The sequence below is a fragment of the Narcine bancroftii genome, chromosome 10 (assembly GCF_036971445.1).
Source record: "Narcine bancroftii isolate sNarBan1 chromosome 10, sNarBan1.hap1, whole genome shotgun sequence".
Taxonomy (NCBI): domain Eukaryota; kingdom Metazoa; phylum Chordata; class Chondrichthyes; order Torpediniformes; family Narcinidae; genus Narcine; species Narcine bancroftii.
This window is the reverse complement of record NC_091478.1, coordinates 15,584,395-15,610,552: the sequence shown is the minus strand read 5'-3', so window position 1 is coordinate 15,610,552 and position 26,158 is coordinate 15,584,395. Positions and strand designations below refer to the sequence as shown.

Below are 26,158 nucleotides of genomic sequence, written 5' to 3'. Positions count from 1 at the left end.
ACTGACTCATTACACTGGACAACAAAGATTTTCCTTCCTGAACACTCTTGGGGTACTTTACAGATTTTGTGCTACTGAACACGATAATTACCTTAAAATTTTCCCATCATGTAATGTTTTTTTAAGATATAACCTATTTTTGAGATAACCTGTCATATTTTAAGTCAACTTCAAGCATACAAAACTATGAAGTGCAATGTGTCATTGAAAATTCATTTTTTGCATTTGCACTTTTACTTCTTCCCTGCTGATCTTGGTGCAGTCAGTGACGAACATGGTGAAAGATTTCATGAGGACATTGCGACCACAGAAAAGCGGTATCAGGGGAACTGGAATCTATTAATGCTGGTCGACTATTGTTGGACACTGACACAAGAGGCATCAGATGCTGAGTACAAGCCGTGACAAAACATTTTTAGGTCAGTTGAATTAGCACTATGTGTCAGCATCATTATGTGATTCAACAAACTAAATGAAATAAAAGTTAATTTAAGGTTTCTCAAACTTCCTATGTGATCAAGCAAATCTGAAAGTATCTTTGTGTTCAGCTTGAAGTTGTCTATAATAATCCCCAATTTTTTTAACCAGGTAGCAAACTTTTTGAAAAAAGTTCTTGTCCAGAGTTATTAAGGACAAGATAATTAAAGGTACTTTTCACTCTCACAGTTAAGAAAAAAAAACAAATTAAAATAAATTAGACATATAATTTTCCAAGTGTGAACATTTAACGGATAAATCAGAAGGAAGAAAAAGGAATCAATTTCTCAGTGTGCTCTATTTATTTGTCACATTATACCTGGTATAGTGAGAATGGTTCTTCTGTAGTCAGCCAACTCAAACAATTTCAGAGTACAGAGTTACAATGAAAAAAAAAGACTAATTCATACAAAGCGAGGCCAACAGGAAAGCATTGTTGTGGGATTCATTCAGAAGCTTCTTGGTGTGCAATTTCACATTCAAACCTTCTCCCCAGTGACTGTGTCCAAGGTGTGATGTTGGCTGCATTATCTTGGCAGTGGGAGATATAGATGAAATCCATGGAGAGAAGAGAAATTTGCATGACACTCTCAACTATACTCTGCACCTTTTGCAATGCTAAATTTTACAGTCAATGTAAAGCAGTTCAGAGTTGCAACTAGAAAGTATGGTGCACCTGTATAAGTTGAGGGACAAGTTGAATTTCCTTAATTTTCTAAGAAAGTAGAGGTATTGGTGTGCTTTTTTGACTATTCCATCAATAAGGTTGACACAGACCAGGTCATGGGGAAATGCTTAGCAAATAGTGCACACCTTTACAGCCCCAGTGATTGGGACTGAGGTTCAAGTCCCCCACTGCCTGTAAGTAGTTTGTATGTTCTCGCCATGTCTATCTGGGTTTTCCCCAGGGGCTCCAGTTTCCTCCCACCAATCAAAATGTACCATGGGTGTAGGTTAATTGGGTGTAAATTTGGTAACCTGAACTCGTGGCCCAAAATGGCCTGTTACTATATGTCTAATTTTTTTTTTTAATTTTAAAAAGGCTCTCAATCTCCTTTCTGTATTCAATCTCATCATTATTTGATAGCAAGCCTATGTCATCCACAAACTGGAAGATGGCATTGGAATAGTGAGTGTAGAGGGAAAAGGGCATGGCCCTTAAAATCTGCTCCCATTAAATCCGGTCATGGACTCAGCTCCACCTACCTGCTTTTTCCCCATAAGCCTCAATTCATCTCATTAATTATAATTAGCTCATCTCCCTGATGAAACTGAGATAAATAAATTAGAAGTACATAGCCTGGCAATCAGATTCCAGAATTAGAATTACAGAAAAACAGGATAATCAAAATGGTTCTTGTATGATAGATTCCAGCAGGCCAGTATCTCATTATCTGCTCAGGTAGGTGCAACAAATTGGTCATATTACAAAGCCATAGATTCATTCAGCATCGAAACAGACTTTTCGGCCCAACTTGCCCATAATCGACCAAAATTTCTCACCCACATTACTGGTAATTAACCCCACCAAACTGAAATTAGTCTGAATCTGCCCAAAATTGGACAGATAAATGAATAGGATGAGTTTAATCTGTCCAATTTTTCTCAATATTGCAATAGTACCTGTCTCAACCATCTCATCCAGCAGCCCATTTCATAGTCATCCCTCAGGTTCATGTTAAATCTCTCCTCCCTCACCTTAAACCTATGCCCTCTGGTACCGATTCGACAACTCTGTGCATCATATTGTCATTTTTACGACGGTTAGCAATAATGAAGTGATCTGCATCTGTGTGTTGCATTTTAGTTGAGAGGGAAAAATGCATTTGCAAAATTTATGCAGCCACTGTATTATTTTCAAAATGCTTAAACGACAAACTTCATGATATTAACAGTACAAAATTTTAGTGACATGTTCAGAGATAAAGTCTCCCAAAATTACATAATCAATGTTGCAGAAATCAAAGGTAGATCCAGAACCCAAATATCTAGCATGACAACTTGCTGAAACCATGAGTGAGAACATTATTGCAAGTGAAACAGTAACAAGAACCAAAGTGAACAACAAAAGTCACGATGAATTTCTTTAAGCAAATCGAAGGGTTGCAAAGTAAATTGTGCAAGGACTAAAGACATCACCATTTAGAATAAGTCAATCACAGTTCCCGTGATCAAATATTTCACATTGATAAAATCAAATAACTCACCTTGCCAGCTATCATTGCAAACACAGAGTTTTTCTCCAGTTAAGTCACAGTAGCCATGATCTGGGCTCCCACAGTTGTCTTTGCAATATGGAATGTTGCAGGCTTCCCCTTTCCAATATTTATCACATTCACAGAATGCCCTACCACTAGTACTTCCAGTAACACATTTTCCATGGCCTGAGCAATTGTTTGGACAGGAATTAATCCTTCAAAAAAAAAGAGAAATAAAGATTTAAAAGCATCTAATTTTTTTTTTTTACAATAGCATTAACAAGGTGGACAACAAAATAATTAGTCATTATAATTTAATGGCAGTTATGAAAAAGACCGCAAAAATATTTTGAATCAGATTTTACTGGATTCAGTATACAGTAGGTTTTCAATTATCAAAACTACTTGCGAACAGACCTGTATCGGTTATCCAGATTTTTTTGGATAACTGAGAAATGGCTTTAAGCAGCCTAGTACCATCAACAGATTACTTGTATCAGCAGATAATGGAAAGTTTTTCAAGCAAGAAATAATGTTTAATTCTCACCAAAGAACTTGATTTCTGCTTACAAAATACATACGGTATATACATATATACACACACAAAAAATTCCAGATAACTGAGATTTTCACTTAAGTGGTTTTCGGATAATAGGAAACGTAGTGTATTGCCTGAACTTGCTCCCTTGCCTCAACTGGCTTGGAGATGGAGGGACAACTCTGCTAGCTCTCTCTGCATTTTAAGATTAAGATCATTCAAAAGAGAAGAAAATAAGAGCAGAGGTAGGCCATTCATATTTTCAAGCCTGCCCTGTTCAACATGATCATGGTGTACAGTATCCTCTTCCAGCTTTCTCCCCATATCCCTTCCAGCCACACAAAGAACACCCAAATATATTTTATGATTGGCAATAAGTCAATAGTTTAATCTCATCTTTCTTCTCTGTGCTGATAAAGTCTCCATTCAAACACATTGGCTCACACACTCCTCACCAGGTTTAACCTAGTTCAGGATCTGTGAGCACATTCTCGATTTAAATGTCAGGCTTTTTTTAAACTTTATTCCAGCAAATCCATTCTTCAGCATAGCCTCTAGCAATGGACAGATTTGTCACAATCATTGGATTCAGCACATCCAGGCACACATAATGTCCATCCTGTCAAAGTCCTCTATCACTGGTTCTTATATGGAGATAAAAGCAAAGGGTGAAATGGATGAATGGAAGATTTAATGCAATTGAAAATTATTAGGATCCACAATAAAATGAAAATGATGTTATTGCAGGAACTTTATATTTTACAATAATTCCTTTCAATAACAGCCATTAAATCATATTCTAGACACAAAAGGAAATATTGTACTTGAGAAATCAAGGTCAAGCATTCGAGAGCTCAAATTACAAGATACTTAAGAATAATAGATCTGTATTCATGGATGCTAATAGTGAAACAACTTCTCAAAATTTGAGTTTCACATGTGCTGCTATTGTATTTTCTGCCCATATTTTAATCTAAAATAGTGTGTTGCAACACATAAGCAACAGCTTCAAACTGAAGTTGTTCAGACGGTGACTGGTTTTAGACCATACAAACTAATCTCAAAAGATGGTTGCAAGATTTCATTATCAAGGAATTTAATTTAATTCATAAAGTTCATTCGAGGGACCTGGCAACCTCTCCCCTAGATTTTTACTGCATTGCATTTTATTAAAAATAAATATTGTGAATTCTCAGTATTTGAATTTGGATTTCATCACAGCAGCACTTTCAAACCAAAAGTTGTTTAAAGTGCCCCATGGAGTTGTCATTCCATATGCAGTGAATTGTGTGGTTTGTGAGAACGGAAAACTATTAATGGTCAAACATCATGGCCCATCGAGCAGCTTCTGACCTGGGTCAGAAAGGTGCGGTTGAAGTTTGAAACCAAATTCTCCATACAAAAATCCCTTCAAAAGGAGTACAATACTAATAAGAGATGTCCATTTGCAGATGAGGCATTAAAGTTAGGTCCACCATCTGCTCTCAGCTTTGCTTTAAAAGGCACTGTAGCAAACTAAGGATTATCCCTGCTATTCAAGCCAATAGTTATCTCTCTATTGCCACCAAAAAAAGACCATGCCATTGTGGGAAGCTTCAAGATATTTCAAAAGTACTGAAAGAGAAATTGCATACTGATGACCAGATAATCTGTAATTATCATCACCTCACTGCTGCAATGAAATAGAAGGTAGATTTTGTGGTGTCTTCTGGAATGGGTTCAAGCCTGTGATAACTCATCTGACAATAGTCAAATCAAAGTTTTAAATTGAATAAATATGTTATTCGGTATCCAATCTTTCCAAAAGTTAATCAAATTTAGTAACTAGGGTGAGCTGCATGTGTATTGTAGTTATCAGCCTCACTCCCAAGCTAATGCATGTTGTGGCATGAAAAACCAAAGTTTTCAATCCAATTTCTCACGCGGATGCACATACTTGACATCTCATTAACAAGCTCGCGAAGGGATGGGCCATTAATAAGGATTTGAATTAAGAAAAGGAAAAGCACAATCAGAGGGGGAATATTAATTAAATTAATTAATGGAATTAAGCAAATGCCCCTTATAACATTAAATTTACCCACAATCTGGACGAGATTTTTGCTTCAAAGTTAACTTCTTTGCATTGTTTCTCCAAAAAATATGCACGTAAAGGTTGTTATGTATCATAAAATGTGATTCCCACTCAAGGTTTTCCTGGGTTTTTTAAAGCATTTACCTTTGCTGAAGTTCAACATGGTCATTATGAAAGTCCTCTCATTGACCCCTAGTGGTTCTCTTTCCATATAACCATTTTCTCAATGTCTTGGGATTTAAAGCATCAGGATGCTTGAAAATAATACCATTATTTTAATTCTTTTTAAATTTAGACATACAGCATGGTAACAGACCATTTTGGCCCACAAATCCATGCCCAATTTACACTCAATTAACCTACATATATGTTTTGAATGGTAGGAGGAAACCAGAGCCCACAGCAAAAACCCACGCAGACACGGGGAGAATGTACCAACTCCTTACAGACAGCACAGGATTTGAACCCTGGTCCCAATCGTTGATGCTGTAAAGGTGTTGCACTAACTACAACCCCATGTCTAAAAATTTATCTTTGGTCAAAATTTGTTTTTAGTTTTTTTTTTAAAATGAGTATTGGGATCAAACTTTAACATTTTCACTGTTGCAAGTGCCAACAACACATGAGACTTTTTCTTAAATTTTGCTAAAAATTTTACTATTTAAATATCCAGAATCACCCTGAATCAGCCAAAGATCAGCCTCATTCAAGTTCACAACCGCCCAGCAAACTAATTTGCATGATCCACAGTATTCACAAACATGGTTCAAATAAGTTCAATTCAGATTCAATTAGGATTTACACCATGCACTACTGCATGACTGACACATAGCCAAATACCAGACAAGAATTTGATTGGCAATGATGGAATAAAAAGATACTGCCAACATTTCTTCAATCCTCAGAGAATCCCACCATTATACTAAGCAAAATGTATTGAACTTCAGAACAAAAGAGCTCCAGTTCACTAAGTAATTGTATATTTATAACCAAATCTTCAGAGATGGATGAGTATTTAGTTTGAGAGCCTTAGCATTTGTCTCACTCAGCACTATTGGGAGAAAGTCATCTCATCACTGCAGAGTGAATGGCAGGACCTCGAGGAATGTTGTAGGTCTGAAACTTTTGAGATGCTAAGTGCACAGTTCCTCAAAAAATGGCATCATGGTTACACAGGGTGGTGAAGGCGGCTAATGGCACACTTGCTTTTTTCAAGTACAGAAGTTGGGACATTGTCTTACAGTTGTACAAGATGTTGTTGAACTGGCACTTAAGAGTATGTGTGCAGATCTAGTTGCCAGGTTATAGAAAGGATGTGATTAAACTAGAGATGGTGAAGAGAGGATTCACATAGATGTTGCCATATGTAGGAGCAGAATAAGACATTTGGCCCAACGAGTCCTCTCCACCATTCCATCATGAGCTGATCCATTCTCCCATTCAACCCCACTCCTCTCATTTCTCTGCATAATCTTTGATATCCTGACTATTGAGATGCCCAATGACTTGACCTCCACAGCTGGGGATGGAAACTAATTCCAGAGGTTCACCACTCTCTGGCTAAAGAAATTCCTCCATATTTCTGTTTTAAAAGGGTGCCCTTCAATCCTGAAATTGTGCCTCCTTGTCCTAGTCTCCCTTACCATGGGAAACAACTTTGCCACATCTACTGCATCCAGGCCTTCCAATGTTCGAAATGCTTCTCTAAGGTCCCTCCTCATTCTTTTCAACTCCAAAGAGTACAGTCCAAGAGCTGTCAAACATTCTTCAAATGCTAATCCCTTCATTCCAGAGATCATTCTTGTGAATCTTCTCTGAATCTTCTGATGCCAGCACATCCTGTCTTAAATATAGAGCACAAAATCATATCCCATATGCCATTCGAGTCCTCACCAGTGCCTTATAATGCCTAAACATCACATCCCTACTGTTAGATTTTATCCTTTGACCACCAGCTCAACTTGGAGGTTAACTTTTAGGGTAGCCAGCATGAGAACTCCCAAGTCCCTTTGTATGTCCAAATTTTGAATTTTCTCCCCATCCAAATAATAATCTGCTCTTTTATCGAAGTGCATGACCATATACCTTCCAACATTGTATTTCACTTGACACTTCTTTGCCCCTTCTTAAAATCTGTTCCTTCGGTCTTTCTGTTTTCTCATCACGACCTTCCCCTTGATCTGTCTTTGTATCATCTGCAAACTTAGCCACATATTCTGCAATCCTAATCATTAATATACAATGTAAAGAGAAGCAGCCCCACACCAATCTTTGTGTTACACCACTAGTAATAGTAGCCAACCAGAATATTCCAACTCCCTGTTTCCTGCCAATGTTCTGCCATCCTGGTATCTTTCCTGCAATTTCATGGATCTCATTTTGTTAAGCAAATCAGCCAATGTTCTACCATCCTGGCATCTTTCCTGCAATTTCACGGACATCATTTTGTTAAGCACCCTCACCTTCTCAAAGATATTTTGAAAATACAATAGACAACATCCACGACATCTCCTTTGTCTAGCCTGTTTGTGATTTCCTCAAAAAATTGGGCATTGGATTGATAGAAAATTACGCTGGAGAAATTGTAATGGGAGAGGAGATGGCAGAGGAAACGAATGAGTGCTTCATTGTGGGAGACATCAACAGTTTACCTGACTTTCAAGGTTTGCCTCTTTTTCACTCTTAATATACTTAGAAAAGCTTTTGGTGGCCTTTTTGATATTATTTGCTAACTTCCTTTCAAAGTTTATCTTTTCCTTCCTAACTACCTTCTTAGTTCCTTTCTGTAAGTTTTTTTAAATCTTCCAGTCCTGTCTCTTTCCACTATTCTTTGCTTCCTCGTTTGCTTTCTCTTTTGCTTTTACTTTGGCTTTGACTTCTCTTGTCAGCCATAGTTCTGCAATTTTTCTATTTAAACATTTCTCTTTTGGAATATACCTGTCCTGGAATTTCCTTATCCCTCACGCAAACTCCAGCCATTGCTCACTGCTACTCCTCTGCTAGTGTGCTTTTCTAATCAACTTTGGCCAATTCCTCTCTTATACCTTTGTAGTCCCCTTAATTCCACTGGTATATTGACACATGATTTTAGTTTCTCCCTCTCAAACTGAGGGCAAATTCTATCATATTATCACTTGCCTCTTCAGGGTTTCCTTACCTTCAGCTCCCAAATAAACTCTAGTTCATGACATAATACCCATCCCAGAATTGCCACTGCCAAAGTCAGGTCAGCCACAAGCCATCCATAAAGACATTCGATAAATTCCTTCTCTGGGGATCCAGCACCAACCTGATTTTCCCAATCAACCAATATTCTGAAATATTGTAACATTGCCTTCTCTATCTTCCTCTGTAGTTTACACGTCTCTTGCTGGTTAGTTTGGAGTCTTTTTACTCTTACAATTTCTTAATTCTACCCACAGGGATTCAAGATCTTCTGATCCAATGTTTCCTCTCTCCAAAGATTTTATTTCATTATTAACAGGCAGAAACCCCCACCCCCCCTCTACCTACCTTCTGGTTCCTCTGATACATTGTGTATCCACAGATATTTAGTTGCCAACTGTGATCTTTCAGCCACAAACTTTCAGTCATGGTCACAGTATCATACCTGCCAACTTCCAGCTGTGCTACTCGACCATTAACCTTATTCTGAGGCTGTTTAAATAGATGGCCTGCAGTGCTGTATTCACACTTTTCAATGTTGTTTCCAAAGTACACCAAGTTAAATCCTTAATCTTTTGCTTCCAAATTTGCCCCATTGACTTTCTATCCAGGCATGCACCGCTTAATGTCCGCAATACATTCTGTGAAATTGGTGTTAAGCAATGTGCAAAGACCATATTATATACTCAGCAAAGCTATATAGGATACTGCAGTGTACATGTAAACTTTTTATTTGTAAGTAGAGATCAGTATGAGGACCATTATGGGGCTCTGGGGAGAGAGTGAGCAATGGGATCAATGTGTCGACTGACACAGGGCTGTGGGAAGAGACCAGGACAGTGGAATCAGTGTGGGACAGACACAGGGCTGTGGGGAGAGAAGCGAGGCAATGGGATCAGTGTGGGGACTGACGCGAGGCTGTGGGGAGAGAGTGGGGTCTGGGGACTGACACAGAGCTGTAGGGAGAGAGTGGGGCAGTGAGATCAGTGGAGGGACTGATATGACGCTGTGGGGAGAGAGCGGAGCAGTGGGATCAGTTTGGGTTTACAGTATACAATTTCCATAGCCTGCGAACACTTTTTCTAAACTGCTGCAGACTTGCTAGCTGTAATTGAATAATTATGGGACCATGGACATCTATGCAGTCAGACAATGCCCAAATGGATGTTAAATGGCATATACCTATACAGGTGCCTAACCTTTTATCCAGGATTGTTGGGACTGGACATCTACCATTGTTCGGAATCTTCCAGATTTCGGAATCATTTTGATTTTGGCCTCTTTAAGCAAATGCCTCACTTCTAACACCCGCCATCCCTCCATAACCCATCCCCAGTTATCCGTTGTACCCCACCCCTGGACATCAGTTCCCCTATCCTCCCACCTGTCCGTCAACCCCCGGCCATCTTTCACCCGTCCATCCCTCTGTCACCCTCCCCCAGCCATCCATCCGTTGATTCCCCCCCCCAGACTATTTTGCGTCATAGGCCTATCAGTGGGGGGGGGGGGGGGGGGGGAGTGCTGCTGACTGGGCTGAGCGGAGGTTCAAAGAGCGCTGAACAGGAGGCTCTTAACCAGTGCATTGGTCAGTTGGCAGTCGGAGGCGACGGGCTGGCCCAGGAGCTCAGCCAAAAAGGTGGCCAGTGTCAGCTGCTCGGAGCCAGTGGCCAAGCGGGGCAAAAGGCTGGACACAAGGCGCACAGCTGAAAGAGGGGCAGGCCATCAGGGCGGAGGAGCCAAACACTGACAGCTTTCAGGCACTCCACCAGCTCGTCAGTCTGACCCTTGGGCACAAACCAGCAGCTCAGCTCCGTCCGCCGCCCCCACCCCCCCCATCTAACTCTCAATGCGGCAGCAGCGCTGTCTCCGTTACCCACAATTCCCTCCACACAGCTGGAGCTGCTCTCCCAGCACCAGAGCAGTTCCAGCTGTGCGGGAGACGATGGGCAAGGAAGACGGCCATTGCTCCCCCATTGAGCCAGCTGCTACCTGCTTCTCTCCCACTGGGTGCCGAGAGTCACCTTTCTACCGAAGGTAAGAGAGGGCGCCCAGGGCGGTGGGGAAAACGGAGGAGGGGGGGGTCTTCCTCTGAAAATGGAGAATTTATTATGGGAAATTAACGTTGCCTAGGGTGTTATGTCATCCACTGAATAAAAGGTTAAGCACCGGTATTTTAATTTTCTGCTCAAATATAAATGCTGGACATTAATTGTACTTACGAATAAAAAATATTGAATCCAGTTAAATTATAAGCAGCGTCACTAAAAAAGTGCAGCAATGCAAAGCCAGATGTGGTTACTACTTCAGGTACGGTCTCGTTTCCACGCAACTCTGGAACTATTAGGCCACTAAGGAAAGCAAGAAAAAGTCATATATTAATATCTGCATGAGATAAATGCTCTCAAATATAGATCAGAAAACAAAACCTATTATGGCATTAAAAACACTTGATGCTGAACTATTCATTCATCTTGTTCAAGATTAGAGTCAATCTGTGGAAGGGTAATTAAGGTGATTTCAATTTTAATTCAGGAACTCAAACAGTTCATTAAGCATGAAATAACAATCAAAAACATACAAATTAAGATCCATTCACAGTTTTTCCACCCATTGTGTATTAACGCTCTCTGCTCTTTCAACGCAATTGGCATAGCGGATAGCACAATGCCAGCAACCTGGGGTACTAAATCTGGCGCTGTCTGCATGGAGTTTGTTCATTCTATCCATGTCTGCACTTCAAAACTTACAGGGGTTGTAGATTAAATGGGGAATTTGGGCAGCACAGATTTATGGGCCAAAAAAAGTCTGTTCCTGCGCTATATGTCTACATTTTTAAAAAGATTCTGCTTATTGATATTGAAATAATGAAAACTTAGGTAGATGAAGTAGGGAAGCCAATGAAAGGAAAAAAAATCGTTCAAATGAACCATATTCTTTCTTTCTTCTTTCTTTGGCTTGGCTTCGCAGACGAAGATTTATGGAGGGGTAATGTCCACGTCAGCTGCAGGCTCGTTTGTGGCTGACAAGTCCGATGCGGAACAGGCAGACACGGTTGCAGCGGTTGCAGGGGAAAATTGGTGGGTTGGGGTTGGGTTTTTCCTCCTTTGCCTTTTGTCAGTGAGGTGGGCTCTGCGGTCTTCTTCAAAGGAGGTTGCTGCCTGCCGAACTGTGAGGCGCCAAGATGCACGGTTTGAGGCGTATCAGCCCACTGGAGGGGGTCAATGTGGCAGGCATCAAGAGATTTCTTTAGCATTCCTTGTACCTCTTCTTTGGTGCACCTCTGTCTCGGTGGCCAGTGGAGAGCTCGCCTTAGAACACGATCTTGGGAAGGCGATAGCCCTCCATTCTGGAGACGTGACCTACCCAGCGCAGTTGGATCTTCAGCAGCGTGGATTCGATGCTGTCGGCCTCTGCCATCTCGAGTACTTCGACGTTGGAGATGAAGTCGCTCCAATGAATGTTGAGGATGGAGCGGAGACAACGCTGGTGGAAGTGTTCTAGGAGCCGTAGGTGATGCCGGTAGAGGACCCATGATTCGGAGCCGAACAGGAGTGTGGGTATGACAACGGCTCTGTATACTCTAATCTTTGAGGTTTTTCAGTTGGTTGTTTTTCCAGACTCTTTTGTGTAGTCTTCCAAAGGCGCTATTTGCCTTGGCGTGTCTGTTGTCTATCGCGTTGTCGATCCTTGCATCCGATGAAATGGTCCAGCCGAGATAGGTAAACTGGTTGTGTGCCCGATGAACCATATACTGTACTACTGACAGCCTAGAGACAAACTAATTCTAACCTTGCTTGTATACATAGTAACCATAATGCTATGTGCCAAGAATTCATGCTGCCTACTTCAGTCGACATACTAAAATTGCCAAAATTTTCCTTTTAACTAATTCCTCCTTCAGCCTGTTGACAACAAACTTCCAACAGAGCATCAGACATGTTTATGCAAAGTTCTGAACTGTGATCAATCCTTCAGAAATAAACGGGTCACTTACAGGGACTGGATGGAAACTATACAGTAACCAACCACATGGTACCAAATCCCTCTTCTATACTGATACACTTACTGTGCACCTTCATTCATTTTGTAGTACATGATTTCAACCCCACAGGCATAAAACACTTCTTAGAATTATTGACTGCTCTATCATAACCTTGCAAATTATTCCAGTTTAAAATAGTCTCCTATTCCTTCACGATAATTAAAATGGAATCAGTTTCCACTGACCTTTCATGTGGTCTTTTGTTTCTTGACATCATGCCACCACATTAAAAAAAAATCTTTTGATCTCCACTCGGTTTCCAATTCTTGTCAATGGAAATGTGCTTATTTACCATCACGCAATACACAAAGTGCTGGAGAAACCAGAGGAGTACAGGCTTACAGGTAAAGGTCATAGGTGGATATAGATAGGAGTGTAACAGATTTGTGCTAATATTAACCTATAAAGTTAAAATCTTTTTTTATTTATTTATTCATTCAGTGAAGGTTTTTGGGTGGGCAGGGGCACATTTACAGACACCACAGACCTTTACACACAGAAACCATTGTTAAAGATGAAAAATCTGTTAAGCCATTGTTCTGCTGGAAGCTTGTTTGCTTTAAAAGACTGGGTGACTACTAATTCAAAAGCTGTAAACAGTCATAAAAGTATTGTGACTGTTCTCCATTAAGAACTCAAAATCCATGTTTATTTTTGTTGTGGAATGTAGAAAGAATCTGAATTAAAACTATAATTTTGTCGAGTTAAATTTATTAAAATTTATATTTCCTTGCAGTGGCAAGGAAATATATTGCAGTGACTTGAAAATCAGATGTATATTTGGGCATGGAAAGATGGCACTCGGAAATTCAAAGTTCTATTCACTTGGAGAAGATTAAATATAATAGAGAAATAAATATCCAACCTTTCTACAAATATGGACCCCGTATATACAAAGTTTAAGACTAAATATGTAAGAATATACTTCTAGCCTCTTAAGACCTGTATAATCTTCTTCATAAAGCCGTTTAATTATAAATATTGTAAGATTTCAGTGTGCGAGCCAACCCTTTGTGCAATCCAGGTTGATATTACTTTTTCTTTATGCTTTCCTTATAATTATTTTATATAACTATATTATATCTATTGTCATAATTATCTTTAGAGTGGAGATAAGAGGGAGGAGGGGGGTTAATACCATGTAACAACTATAACTTTAAAACTTTTTTAACTATAGACTATAATTGCATGGATGAAAACTTTAAATAAAATATTCAAAAAGGAAAGTCCAGGTCAGTAGCAGAGAGCACTGGTGCATCTCGGAGCTGTGTACTCAGTCCTCTCCTGTTCACTCTACCGACCCACAACTATAATCGCCAGATCCATCTCCAACAGTGTCATCAAGTTTGCAGATGACACAACAATAGTTGGCCTTATCGCACTACAGAGAAGGGTGGAAAATATCTTGAAATTGTGCAAGAGTAACAACCTGAGTCTCAACATGGTCAAGATGAAAGAGATGATGGTGGACTTCAGGAGGACCAGAAATGACCATCCTCCACTCCACATCAACAACTCTGTGGTAGAAAGAGAGTGCAGAGCACCAAGTTCCTTGGAGTTCATTTAACTAGTGACCTATTGTGGACACTCAACTTTGTCAGGAAGGTGCAACAGTGATTGCACTTCCCGAGAAGACTGAAGAAGGAAAGGTCACCATTAGGTCAACCTTCTATTGGAGCTCTATCAAGAGCATCCTGGCTGACTACATCACAGTGTGGTATGGAAGCTGCAAAGAAACAGATCAGAGGGTCAATCCACAGGACCATAAGAGTGGCAAAGATAATCACTGATGTCTCCCTACCCTTCCCCCCCATACGCAATCGACATGCGATGGGATCTACCAGGATCATTGTCTGAAGAGGGCACACAAAATCATTGTGGATCCCTTCCACCCTCCACACAGCATCTTTCAGCTATTCCCACCAGGGAAGGGATATAGGAGTACCAAAGCCAGCACCACCAAGACAGTGAGAATGCTGAACGACCAAGGGAACTGCTCATGCTAATCATCCGAGATTTTTATATGTTCAAAACACTATTTATTTATTTGTCCTGCATATGTACTGTTTGTGTGTCATGTTAGGTCAGAGGTCTGCATGTTTTCCTATTTCGTCAGGTTGTACTTGTAGAATCGGATGACAATAAACTTAACTTGATTGTGTCAAAGATCAATGGTGTAATTTCTCAGGGGTCAACTATTGAATTTTTTTTTAAATTTTTAAATACAGGCCCTTTTGGCTCAAGAGCCATGGCCACTAAATTACATCCAATTAACATACAACCCCTTGTACATTTTTAAGGGTGGAAGGAAACTGGAGCCCCCGTGGAAAACCCACACAGACATGGGGAGAACATACAAACTCCTTACAGACAATGTGGGAATTGAACCCCAGACCCTATCAATGGCACAGTAACAGCATTGTGCTGATTGCTACGCTAACCATGCCATCCTAATGTTCGCTTTAGCTCATTTCATATTTCAATCAATGTGAATGTAAACCACATCTAGTCTTCAGCATGACTGCAAGTCATACTACCAACATACATCTCTCAGAACTCCAAATATCTCAGGCACGCCAGTGTAGCAGGCACAACAACACGCAACCGGTCCAAGATGGCGCAAGCTCCCCTTCACTGCCGAGAAGGAGCCTGCACCTGGTGCCACATGCAGGCTGAGGAGCCCTCCGCTTCCGCAGAGAAACCCGCCGGCCAGAGAACGACACCACGATGCGATGACATCACTTCTGGAAGCCGGCAGGTATGCCACCAGAAGTGGGCGGGCCAGAGCAGAGATACGGCAAATTCAAACCAATAAAGTCATTCTTTGATTCGCCCTCTCACTGTGTGGACGTCTCGTTATTCGGAAGCGCTATCATTAAACAAAGCACTGTCCTGGTTACACAGTCAAGCTGTTGAAATTCATTCATTTACAAACACTGTACAAAAATTCCTTAGGCTAAATCACATTGCCTCATGCCACATGTTTCTCATAAACAAAATCTGGGAAAGAGATTGAATTTTCACAGCTATGCCAAAATCCAATGTCAACATGAACCCAGCCACCAGAGGATCTTGAGAAGATCAGTTAATTCAGCATAAAATGCAAAATGTTTACATCTAACACAAAAAATTATTGAGAACACACAAGAATTGAATATCAGGAAGAAAAAAAAGTACTGCAGAAAATAACTATAAGAAAACAAACTAAATTCAAAATGACAAAAGAAAAAGGAAACCAGCAGTTATTTTGCTTTGCAATTCGATGTTCATCAGCATCCTTTACCTAACACGAGGTGTCACTGCTCTCAACACTATCAACTTCAATTGATGACATCTTCAACTGAGAGTACGTTTCAAGTCAAAACACAGCAAAATGCTGGAAGAACTCTTGTTGGTCTTTCAGCATCCATTGATGACAAAGATATGTTGCCAACATTTCAGGCTGAGCCCTTCTTCCAGGAAGGAGCAATGAGCAAAAAGCAGGAAATCTCAGAATCCAGACCAACAAAAGGTGTTAATTGGATATGATAAAGGGAGAGGTAAGAATTGATCAAGTCTGTTCAAAAGGAGACAGGGAAGAAGAGAGAGGGAGACAGAGCTGAGGGAAGGCCATGGGGGAAGAAGTGGGGGATTTAATGATTTAATGAAAGCCAGAGAAGTTGATATTAATGCCATTCAATTGGAGGGTGCCCAGTTGGAAGATGAGGTGTTGTTCCTCCAGTTTGTGGGTGGTCCCAGTCTGGCAGTGCATGAGACCACGGTCATATATTTTAAGTCTACAGATTAGCATCTTCAGATCTTCAAATTATAAAAAACCTTACGCAAGTTTCATAACTATACAGAATTATTGAGTAAAGAGAAGCTCGAGGAACTCAGTGCGTCAGATAGTATCCATGCGTAGAGATGGTAATTCCTCAACATTTCAGGACAGGACCCTTCATCAATACTAAAGTGGGAAGGGAATTTTTGGTAATCCCCATCTCAATCTGGTTCCATGTTTTCCATCTTTCTTTCACCTACTTACTTTTCTTTTCAACCTCACACCTCCCCTCCCAATGGTCTCTTTTCTTACCTGTTTTTCCAATCTCTCTTGTCCACTACCCTTTCACCTTTTGACCCCTCCCATCTTTTATAAACCTCTCCTTCCTACTTCAATCTTGATAAAGGGTCTCGACCCAAAACAATGATTGACCAATTCCACCCAAGTATGCTAGTCTAACCTGACGCCCCTCCAGCTTCTCTTTGTTCAGAGCAGAATTAATGTTTTTTACTAATAGAAATGATAATGGAGGATAAAAGATGGTCGTAAAAACAGGAAGCTCCTAAATGCTAAATGGCAAGATCACATTTTCAATTCAGTTTGCATTAATAATTTTGTGACACATACAGGATTAAATGCCTCTGAAGACATTTTTTGTGCATTGCATTATAAAATTATTCATGTTTGTTCAGGAATAAATTCTGGCCAAGTACACCTGGCTCCTGCTCAAACAACATTAGTAGGTTGTGTTCAAATTCACACCAAAAAAGGGTACAAGTTTAACATCTGAAGAACCCTCTCAGAATTGTTTGGAAAGATGGCAAGAGTAATTCAGTGGTAAATATTTAAAACAAACAAATTGTGAAAATATTAAGCCTTCAAATATTTATACTGCAAACAAAATAGATTTTAAAACTAATTCTAAGACTTCATTAACCTACTAAAACTGAAAATCAATTTTAAAACTTTACAGCAGCTTATACAATTGCAATAAAAGTTTTAGATCATCAAGCTTACCTGAATACAGCTATCAAAGGTGCATATATTGAATCACCATCATATACATACATATGGTCCCAGCTACATTCTGTGGCAAAGTGGTTAAACCTTAACCTTAATACTGCATTTGGACTGCAAAAGACAGAAATATTACTTCAGTTAAAAGTGACTTTCAAAGTCTTCCTGCATGACTGCAGCAAATTGTTTTTAACTACAGTAATAAAAATGCTAATACCAATTCATCCCCAACCCTTACAGAATTCTTGGATACATCCAAACAAAATGACTTAATTATTTAACATTAAGCTCTAATTTTTAAATAGTTTCAATAGGTGCTTCTTCTGTAGCAACTATTACTCCCCATTCACTGCCCCTGGTAAAGCTGTTCTATCAACACAGTAGATTCATTTCAAACAGTCGGAATTATCCTTCTGTGCCTGTTAAAAATCCTCAGCAATCATATGTTGATCTTATAGAAACATACAATTATGAAAGACTATTACTGCATGTTACAATGTACTTGAAACTTTTTTTTACATTAAAAGTAATAAATTTTCAACATAAGCTCTTTGAAGACCTTCAATTGAAAATAAAGTTTACTTATGCCTCATACATGTTTATACCCATTAGCAAAGTGTGGATACACATAACTGAAACTGACTGATATTGTCCATGAGAAGCTTCCAAGATATTTCTCAAAGCTAATATATCTCTGTTAAAATCTCAAGAGATGAAAGCATCCCTTTTTTTTGAATGACAATGCATTTTATTAACTCTGGAACAAAAAGGTACTTACTATCCTTCAATTAACCATGTACATTTAGTTTTATATTTATAATTTATTGGTCCATCTGTTAAATATCCTGAAGGTTCGGTTAATCTGAAAAACAAAAATTGTAGCACTATTAATATATAGAATAAGAAATAATATATGCAATACATTTTAATTGATTCAAAGAGTGATGCTCAAACAAAGAAAAAGAACAATATCGTAGTCAAGAAAACTTCAAAGAATAGGAAATTCACAGCATTTCTATCAACACATTAGCAATTATATTCTAGAAATACTGCACGAATACATTTGGTTTCATCCTTTGGAATTAACTATTGGTACTTTCAAACATAAATCATATCTGAGAATTCAGAATTTATTTTAATGTCATTTTATTTTAAAATTATTTGGGAGACGAATTACTGGAAATATCAAAAGCATGCACAATATTATGGAAAACGGTTCATAGGTTATAACGTTCAAATGTCATTTGTCTAAGTAATTACTTGCAGTTATTAAACTGGGTGATACTCATGTTCATAGATGAAACATTTATATGCTTGCAGACACACTATTAATGTCAAATAATAGAGATCAAGCATGGTCAGCTGTCAAAAAGATTTCCCGACTTCAAACAATGTCTCTCTGCCCTCACGAAAGCAGTCCCATTGCCATTGTTACACCTTATCAGTAGACGTGTAGATATTTTCAAAGTTATATCTTGACAACAATAAATTCAAGTAAGCTTTTCTTGTGTTAAGGATAATCTACACTATGGTTAAATGCTCATTATGCCAACAGCACCTAATCGTTCAGCAAACAGACAGGTCTTTTTAAAAAAGACAGTCAAGGATTCACTTTCCCAAAATTTCCCAAATTCAATTTCCCAAATTATAGCACAAGCAAATATGAAACTGGACCAGGACCAGAGCTCCAGATAGAGGGATCATCATTGATAACAACTCTCTATTCCCTGCTCTTCAAATAAATATACTCCCTTTTTAAATAATTTTTCAGTGCGTTTTAAGTGGCTTAATATTTTTGCTTCAATCGAGCATTCCTAGCATGCATGTACCTTTCATTCTTCTAGTTCGAATACTTCCAGTTATCTATTTCACAACCAACAAAAAAGACAATTTTTCACTATTCCTTTCTCAAAATAGAATTATGTTAAACTACTCCTCTAGCCTGGAGCCTTCCCATTATCCCAAGCATGAAAAATACTTTAATTTTAAAATCCTTTTTTCAAATTTATGCATAATTCAAGTAGTAGTTTGACGATTTTGTCAGGTCAAGTTTAAATGACAAAAACTCTTACTTTTTATTACTCATTTCCCATAAAAAGACAGGAAAAGCTCAGACTCATGTAGATTCCCACAGTGATGTTTATTTGGAGGAAGGAAGTGGTGGAGAAATTGGCTGCTCAATGGATGACAAAGTTCACCAGGCAGAGAAATGTGGTGGGGGGGCGAGATTTGGTTTGGCATTCTTTCAATTAAGCAAAAAGTACTTCAAGCCATCTGGTGTGGGGTGGTGGTTAATGGTGGAAAGGAGAGGCAAGTGCCAAGAATTTTTTTTTAAAAGGCTGCAAAGGTTGAGGAATTGTCAAAAGCTGGAGTCTAAACACCAAGGACTCCAGAGGATCAGAGGTCAGTGCTTCATGCTCGTAAGTAGTTTCCTGGCTCAATGCACAAGGATGATATCAAAAGTGGTGATACCAAAGTATTAAACACATCAGCACCACAACAATGAAGCTCCAAATCAATGTTAGGCAAAAACGGGCTAAAGCAAGGGAAGCCTAGATTGCAGATTATCAGCAAGCAGGAGGCAAGGAAATCTCCACGAAGAATGAGGAGATGAGGAAACAATTCTAAAGGCTGGTGAAAGCTGATATGTAGGAAAGAAAACAAGCTCTGCAGCCCTTCAGGTCTCATATCTTCAAAGTACTATTGAAAAAGGAAACTGGATTCAGCTTCAACACTCTTTCAATGAAGCCCTAGTTTCCTTCCTCTGACTCAGCCAAGGTAGGGGATTATTTGCTTCCATTGCAGTTATGAAGACACAAGACTCCAGTCGCCACCAACTGACTAGACCAAGAGAGATCAGAACAATGGTGAGGTCCAGGATCACTGAAAATAAGGCTCTGCTTCACAGGCAACACACAACTCCTATTTCACATTTCCTCAGCCCACATCCCTTCCATTTGCATTGATCCATCTTCTCCCTTCACTCTCCAACACCAGCATCACCCACTGGCTAGCCCCACCCTTGCCCCCACCTGCAACAGGCAAGTCGCCCCTTCCTAGAAAATGGCAGCAGTAGGTGCAGCAGTCTCTTGCTCACGTCAAGGAAGTTCTCAATTACCTCCTGCCTGCCTCTCCCACCAAGAAAGCCTGGGATCCTTTCTGACAAGAAATCAATGATTTGAACTTCAAGATTCCTTTATTACCATGCACCTAAATACAAAAAATGTTCAAGATCAAGATTCAATTTATTGTCATGCAATGACGACAGCGCAATATTACACGATAAGGCAGACAGATTTTCCATCAGCACAGAGAAGCAAAAGAGAGTCCCCTCAGAGTCGCTGTGTCCGTGAATTCACCTCCAGCACTTCCACAGCCCCTGTAGCCACACATCTGCAGCCCAACCTCAAGGTCCAAAACTCCAACACGATCAATAACTCTCCAGCACCCTCGGCATCCTCTCACATCGGAGTTCCAATACCTGGTATCCCTTCAGCCAGTTTGTAAGATTTGCTGTAAAGGAAATAAAAAGGCACCACCAGTCCAGCACCCCAACCAATAAGAGAAGCAAAAGAGAGTCCCTTTTAGAGGCACCAAATATCCATGGATTTGCTTCCAGCACTTCCGTAACCTCTGAAGCCACACGGCTTCCTGACAATTCCAGCAGTGAACCAGAGTTCTTGGTTCTGAATCTTCGATACAATCAGGTGTCACTGATCTGAAGAAATATTTTTAAATGTTACTTTGCCAGTCTCATCTGTTTTTTTAATTCTTCCTCAACGGTAACAAGTTCTCCTTTTTTCATTGTCTTGACCTTTCATTATTTTGAAGATCTAACAAGTCATTTCTCAACTTTACCTGTTTTCCGGCTTTTCCAAAAATGTTGGCATAATTGAATTCCCATCCCTTTGGCAATTCTACCCAATTGTCTTCCACATCCTACTCTCAATGTCAGCATTTTGTAGCACATTAACAGGTCCATGCCGACTAAGCTAGTCCCATCTACCGGTGTTCAACAAATATTCCTCTGAATCCTTCCTGCCCATGAACCGATCTAGAATTTTTTTAATATTACAATTGTTCCTGTTTTTACCATATTCTCTAACGGCCCATTCCATGTTCCCACCACACTGTGTTAAGATGCCTTTCAGGACCCTTTTAAATCTTTCCTTTTTCACCTAAAATCTCTACCCACTAGTTTTAGATTCCTCTATTCTGGGGAGGGGAAAGAAAACCTTAAACTATTTACCCAATCTATGTCTCTCATGACAAACCTCTAAAGGTCCCCCTTTAGCTTCCTGTGCTCTTGGGAAAGAAGTTCCTGTCTGTCTCGCCTCTTATAATTCAAGCCTACCAGTTCCAGTAATATTCTTTCCACAGAATTCACAAAAGCCCTTTGATTCCGAGGATTACTTAAAAAGGTTCAATGAAGTGGCTTTTGGTGGAGTAAAAATTGGTTTCCTGAAGTATGGGTACAAGAAGTATTGTCCAAAATGAAGAATCTGGAGATTTTATAAATAATAGATCATCTTTAATTTTTGTTTTTAGTGTGGGGGCAGGACGAGGAAGATAGAGACAAGATAATAAATACTCATCCAAAAAACTGGGCTCAGGGGAAAAAAGATAAGAAACTGGGCAAAGAAAATATGGGTGTGTGTGCTGGACGGTGGTAATGTCAGCTGTGCAATATATTACTCTAATAAATTAAACAGAACGGTGGGTACATTCCATTGCCAGAAGCTAGAGCATAAGCTTCAGTTTACAACCAGTTATATACAGTGATCTTGCTTAAAGTTGCTACATTCAATTCCAATGATTAAATTTCCCCAGAAAAAAAAACATTCTACTAAAATTATGGTAGCTGTTTTAAAGACCTTATTTGATTGGCTCTGCTAATTTAGTTGGTTACAAATGGGACAGCTGTTCGTGCATATTCAGGAAAAGAAAAATCAGGCAGAACTTAGAATAATCACTATTCAGATTCTAAAGTACATGAAAAATATCAAAAACTGGCAAATGCCACAAGAATGCTAATGGCTGTGGAACTATATCAGACAGCCTGTCATTTTGAGAGGGCAAGAGTTCAACCAACTATGACGGAATTGTCATACCCAGTGGTTAAGATCGGACTACAATTTGAGCATAAATCTAACCTAATGCTCCAAAATAGTAGTGATGAAGTATCAAATTTTTGGATACTCAAGAGTATTGCAAAGTTACATCAAGGCCCTAATGTTTTCATTTGAAAGTAAAAGGTCCCTAGTTCAAAGAAAATTAAGGAGTTATTCCTCACTGAACTTTTCAATATTTCTGTCTCCTGTCTATTAGTTTGACTTTGTGTATTTCATTAGTTGTGAAGTTTATGAAAAGCACAACAGCAATGCAAATTTCAAACAGTGACTGATACATTAGACGCATCAGTTGAAGGATTCACATCAATGTTGTCATTCTGGGTTTGGTGTCTGGTGTATTTGGCTGATCTGCAGTTTTTTTAATTTATCACTTTTTACTGAAGCTCTGAAGCAAGTTCACTATTCTTGGCAGTACAATTATGAGGCAGTTGAGAGGTATAACAAGCATAGCGCTTCTATTGGAGTCTCACAGCTGGAGTGCAAACCTGCATTCACTGGGAATTTAACCATATGCATATTAGCTGCTGGAATCCATTATTGTCTTTTGCATTGTGAAATATTCTGTAAAGCAAATGTCAAACCACAGAACAATAACAGAGCTAATCAAACAATATTCACGTGGATTGGACTTTAGGAAGAAAGGAGGCGAAGGTGAAATTTAGGGTCTGGCTGGATTATCTGAGAGCAAGGCAGTGATGTTGGGAGGAAGGGGTTGTTGCTGGGTGGATGCATTGTTAAACATGTGGCAATGTGTGATAATAAGGTTGGGGATGCAGGCTAGTGAGTGAACAGTAATTGGGGGAATTTTTAGGGAGTAATGTTGCTATTTCAATGCATCATCTGAAGTTCAGAAACATTAAAGAACCCTGCTGCTGTACAGTAACAGTTTTAGGGGATCTCTTGTATACACTCGCACTGCTGTCACAGCACAAATAATCTCACAGGAGAATTGTGGCACAGCACATAAGAAAGTGCAATGCTTAATTTCTAAACATATGCTTACTGAACACAAAATAAAAATTGTAAAGTACAGATGATATTGAGGGTAAAAACTGAACAACTAGACTTCAAATTATTAGTGAATTACAGGCAGGTTGCTTTTGAGTTAATCAGTTATTTTGGCTGAATATGCACCAACAACAACCAAATATCACCAAAATTAAGCAGCTGATTGTTCTCTTCAGTAAAGGAAAGCCAGAGGTATACAATCCAGTGATCATTAGGGGATTAGAAGTGGTGAGCAAATTTAGGTTCTTTGGCGTCACTATCTCGGAGGATCTTTCCAGGAACCAATACGCCAATGGCATCGTAAAGAAAGCACATCAGCGCCTCTACTTCCTCAGGAGTTTGCAGAGGTTTAGTATGACGTCAGAAACCCTGGTAAATTTCTACAGAGATGTGGTGGAAAGTGTGCTGACCGGCTGCATCACAGTCTGGTAAGGGAACTCCAATCCCCCTGAGTGTAAAGCCCTCCAAAAAGTAGTGGACACAGCCCAGGACATTACAGGCAAAACCCTCCCCATGATTGAGTACACCCAGAGAACGCTGCCATCGGAGGGCAGAAGCAATCATCAAGGACCCACACCTCCCAGCACGTGCTCTGTTCTCGCTGCTGCCATCAGGAAAGAGGTCTAGGTGCCTCAAGACTCACACCAGCAGGTTCAGGAACAGCTGCTCCACCTCCACCATCAGACTCAACAATAAACTCGATCAGGGACTCATTAATGAATCCCATGCTGACTTGCGTTCTCCCCACGTCAGCTGGGGTTTTCTCTGGGGGCTCCGGTTTCCTCCCACCTACGTATTTGGGGTATAGGTTAATTGGGCAGCATGGGGTCATGGGCCAAAATTGCTTGTTACCGTGCTGTATATCTAAATTTTAAAATTTAAAATTTAAACCTGCCAGTCCCAATAACATTCTTGTGACACTTTTCTGCAACTTTTGCTATAGGAAGGTGCACAGAACTGTACACGATGCTCCAATTGTGGTCTCACCAACAGCTTTGTCAGTTGTAACATGACACCCTGCTCCTGTACTGAATACCATCACTGATGAAGGCAAGTGTACCAAATATCATCTTCACCACCCTGAGATTTGAGATTGCAGATATTCAAAAGATCCAGCAAGTCTGACAATATTTTAAGGGATCCTCAACGCAACTTAAAAAAATCAAAGCTGAATTCAATTTGGGCCATGTTAACTTTGTCCATGAATATCTTGATGAACTTAAACATAATATCCACAGAATCTACAGTTGTCCATCAAAGTTTAAAATCACTTTTAAATTTTCTCCATTTAAGTACAGCAAAAGAGGTGCTTTATTTCATGGATTTGATGTTTTAGAATGCAATTAGCCACATTTTGCATTGTTGCTAATTAGAGGTTGAAAAAAAACATTTCACAGAGATCTTTCATTTGATATTGCATGTGGCTAATCTTGTCTAAATAATTATAAACACCCATTCTGAGCAACAAGTCAATATTTTGAACCTGCTAATTGTTGTGAATCTACTAACAGGATCCTGAAGTGTAACATTGCACTTGATGTGTCGTGATCATTTATTTGGTGCAAGGTGATCTGTGCCTAAGTGAAGTTCCTCGCATCAATAATTTAATAACACTATGGTAGAACATTTTCAATTTTACTTTGAATGTTAACATTTTGCCATCTAAAGGGAGACATTTAATACAAAGTTATCAGAAAACTGTTGGCAGTGGAGATTAGTTGATGTTTTATTTGAGCCAGCGAAATTGTGACACAGGAAGAATCCACATAACCCACTGAAAGTCAGCTATAAATAATCCCATTTCTTAGCTCAGAGGCCCAGAACTTTGCAGGATATGGTTGTTGAAGTGGTTATGGTTAGAACTTTGAGGGTGTCTGCTGACCAACTCTTCAGAAATAAATGAATTCCAGACTCCTATCTCTGGTTATTTTATCTTTAATTCCTCCCTTCAAATCTTTATCCGCAATAAAACTTTGTCAGTACAATTGATGGATTTTGGGCTTCATGCTCTCCTTTCGTATGAAAAAGCAGTTTTATACTTGCACATTTGAAACTACTCCTGTTTCTCCATGAATCCATATGGCCAATATATATTTTTTTTAATTCTCATTTTTGTCTTCCTTAATTAAGTTGTGTGGTTTTTGTCTTCCCTACATCATATCTTTCTGGTTTCATATTGTTTATTTGCCTGGTGAAATGTCTTAGCAATTGGATTTTCAAGAAAATACCAGAGGGATTCACATTATTGCTTCTGGGCTGAACGCTTTGTTTTTTTGGTTAAGTTGCTCCCTTTGGAATGTGTGTCAGAGAAGACTTCATAATGTTGTGTATCTGATACAATAGATTAGGATATTCCCAAATGAAAAACACTTTTTTGCCTTGAAGCAGGTTTTGCTATAATCTCAATGTAAAATATAGGCTTTATGATCTGCTGAGATTATCATTTTTTTTAAACCTATTCTTCTTTGATGTTATACTGTATTTTGGAGCAGAAGTTTAATGATGAACAATTATAATGCAGAAATGCTGTGACAATGGGTTTGGTTTGGCTGAGAATAATCCAATGCAACTTTGTTACAGGTTATATTTTTGCTCAAATAATCTAAGTGACAACCACATTTCAGAAATAAAAAAACACGATTGTTTGGCACCCTATATACAGGAAGCTTTGGAGTTGTTACAAGAGCTCCTTGATAGTTATAAAAAATTATTTTTGTGGCAATAAGAGTGGAGGAGTTTGAAGCTGA

The 26,158-nt window shown here is 39.3% G+C and overlaps 1 protein-coding gene across 10 annotated transcripts in view; it reads right to left on the bottom strand.

The window, feature by feature from the left end:
* The window catches only part of atrnl1b (attractin-like 1b), a 617,494-nt gene that overhangs the window by 569,818 nt on the left and 21,518 nt on the right, over positions 1-26,158 (bottom strand). For all 10 annotated transcript variants that reach the window (XR_011345361.1, XR_011345362.1, XR_011345364.1 and 7 more), the window contains exons 2-5: positions 18,050-18,133; positions 17,272-17,385; positions 10,672-10,800; positions 2,685-2,890 (exon numbers count right to left, since the gene is read on the bottom strand). Coding sequence is in view for 6 of the 10 variants with exons in the window: in XM_069900005.1 (XP_069756106.1) it covers positions 2,685-2,890; positions 10,672-10,800; positions 17,272-17,385; positions 18,050-18,133 (533 nt within the window). In the remaining 4 variants the exon portion in view is untranslated. The remainder of the gene's footprint in view (positions 1-2,684; positions 2,891-10,671; positions 10,801-17,271; positions 17,386-18,049; positions 18,134-26,158) is intronic.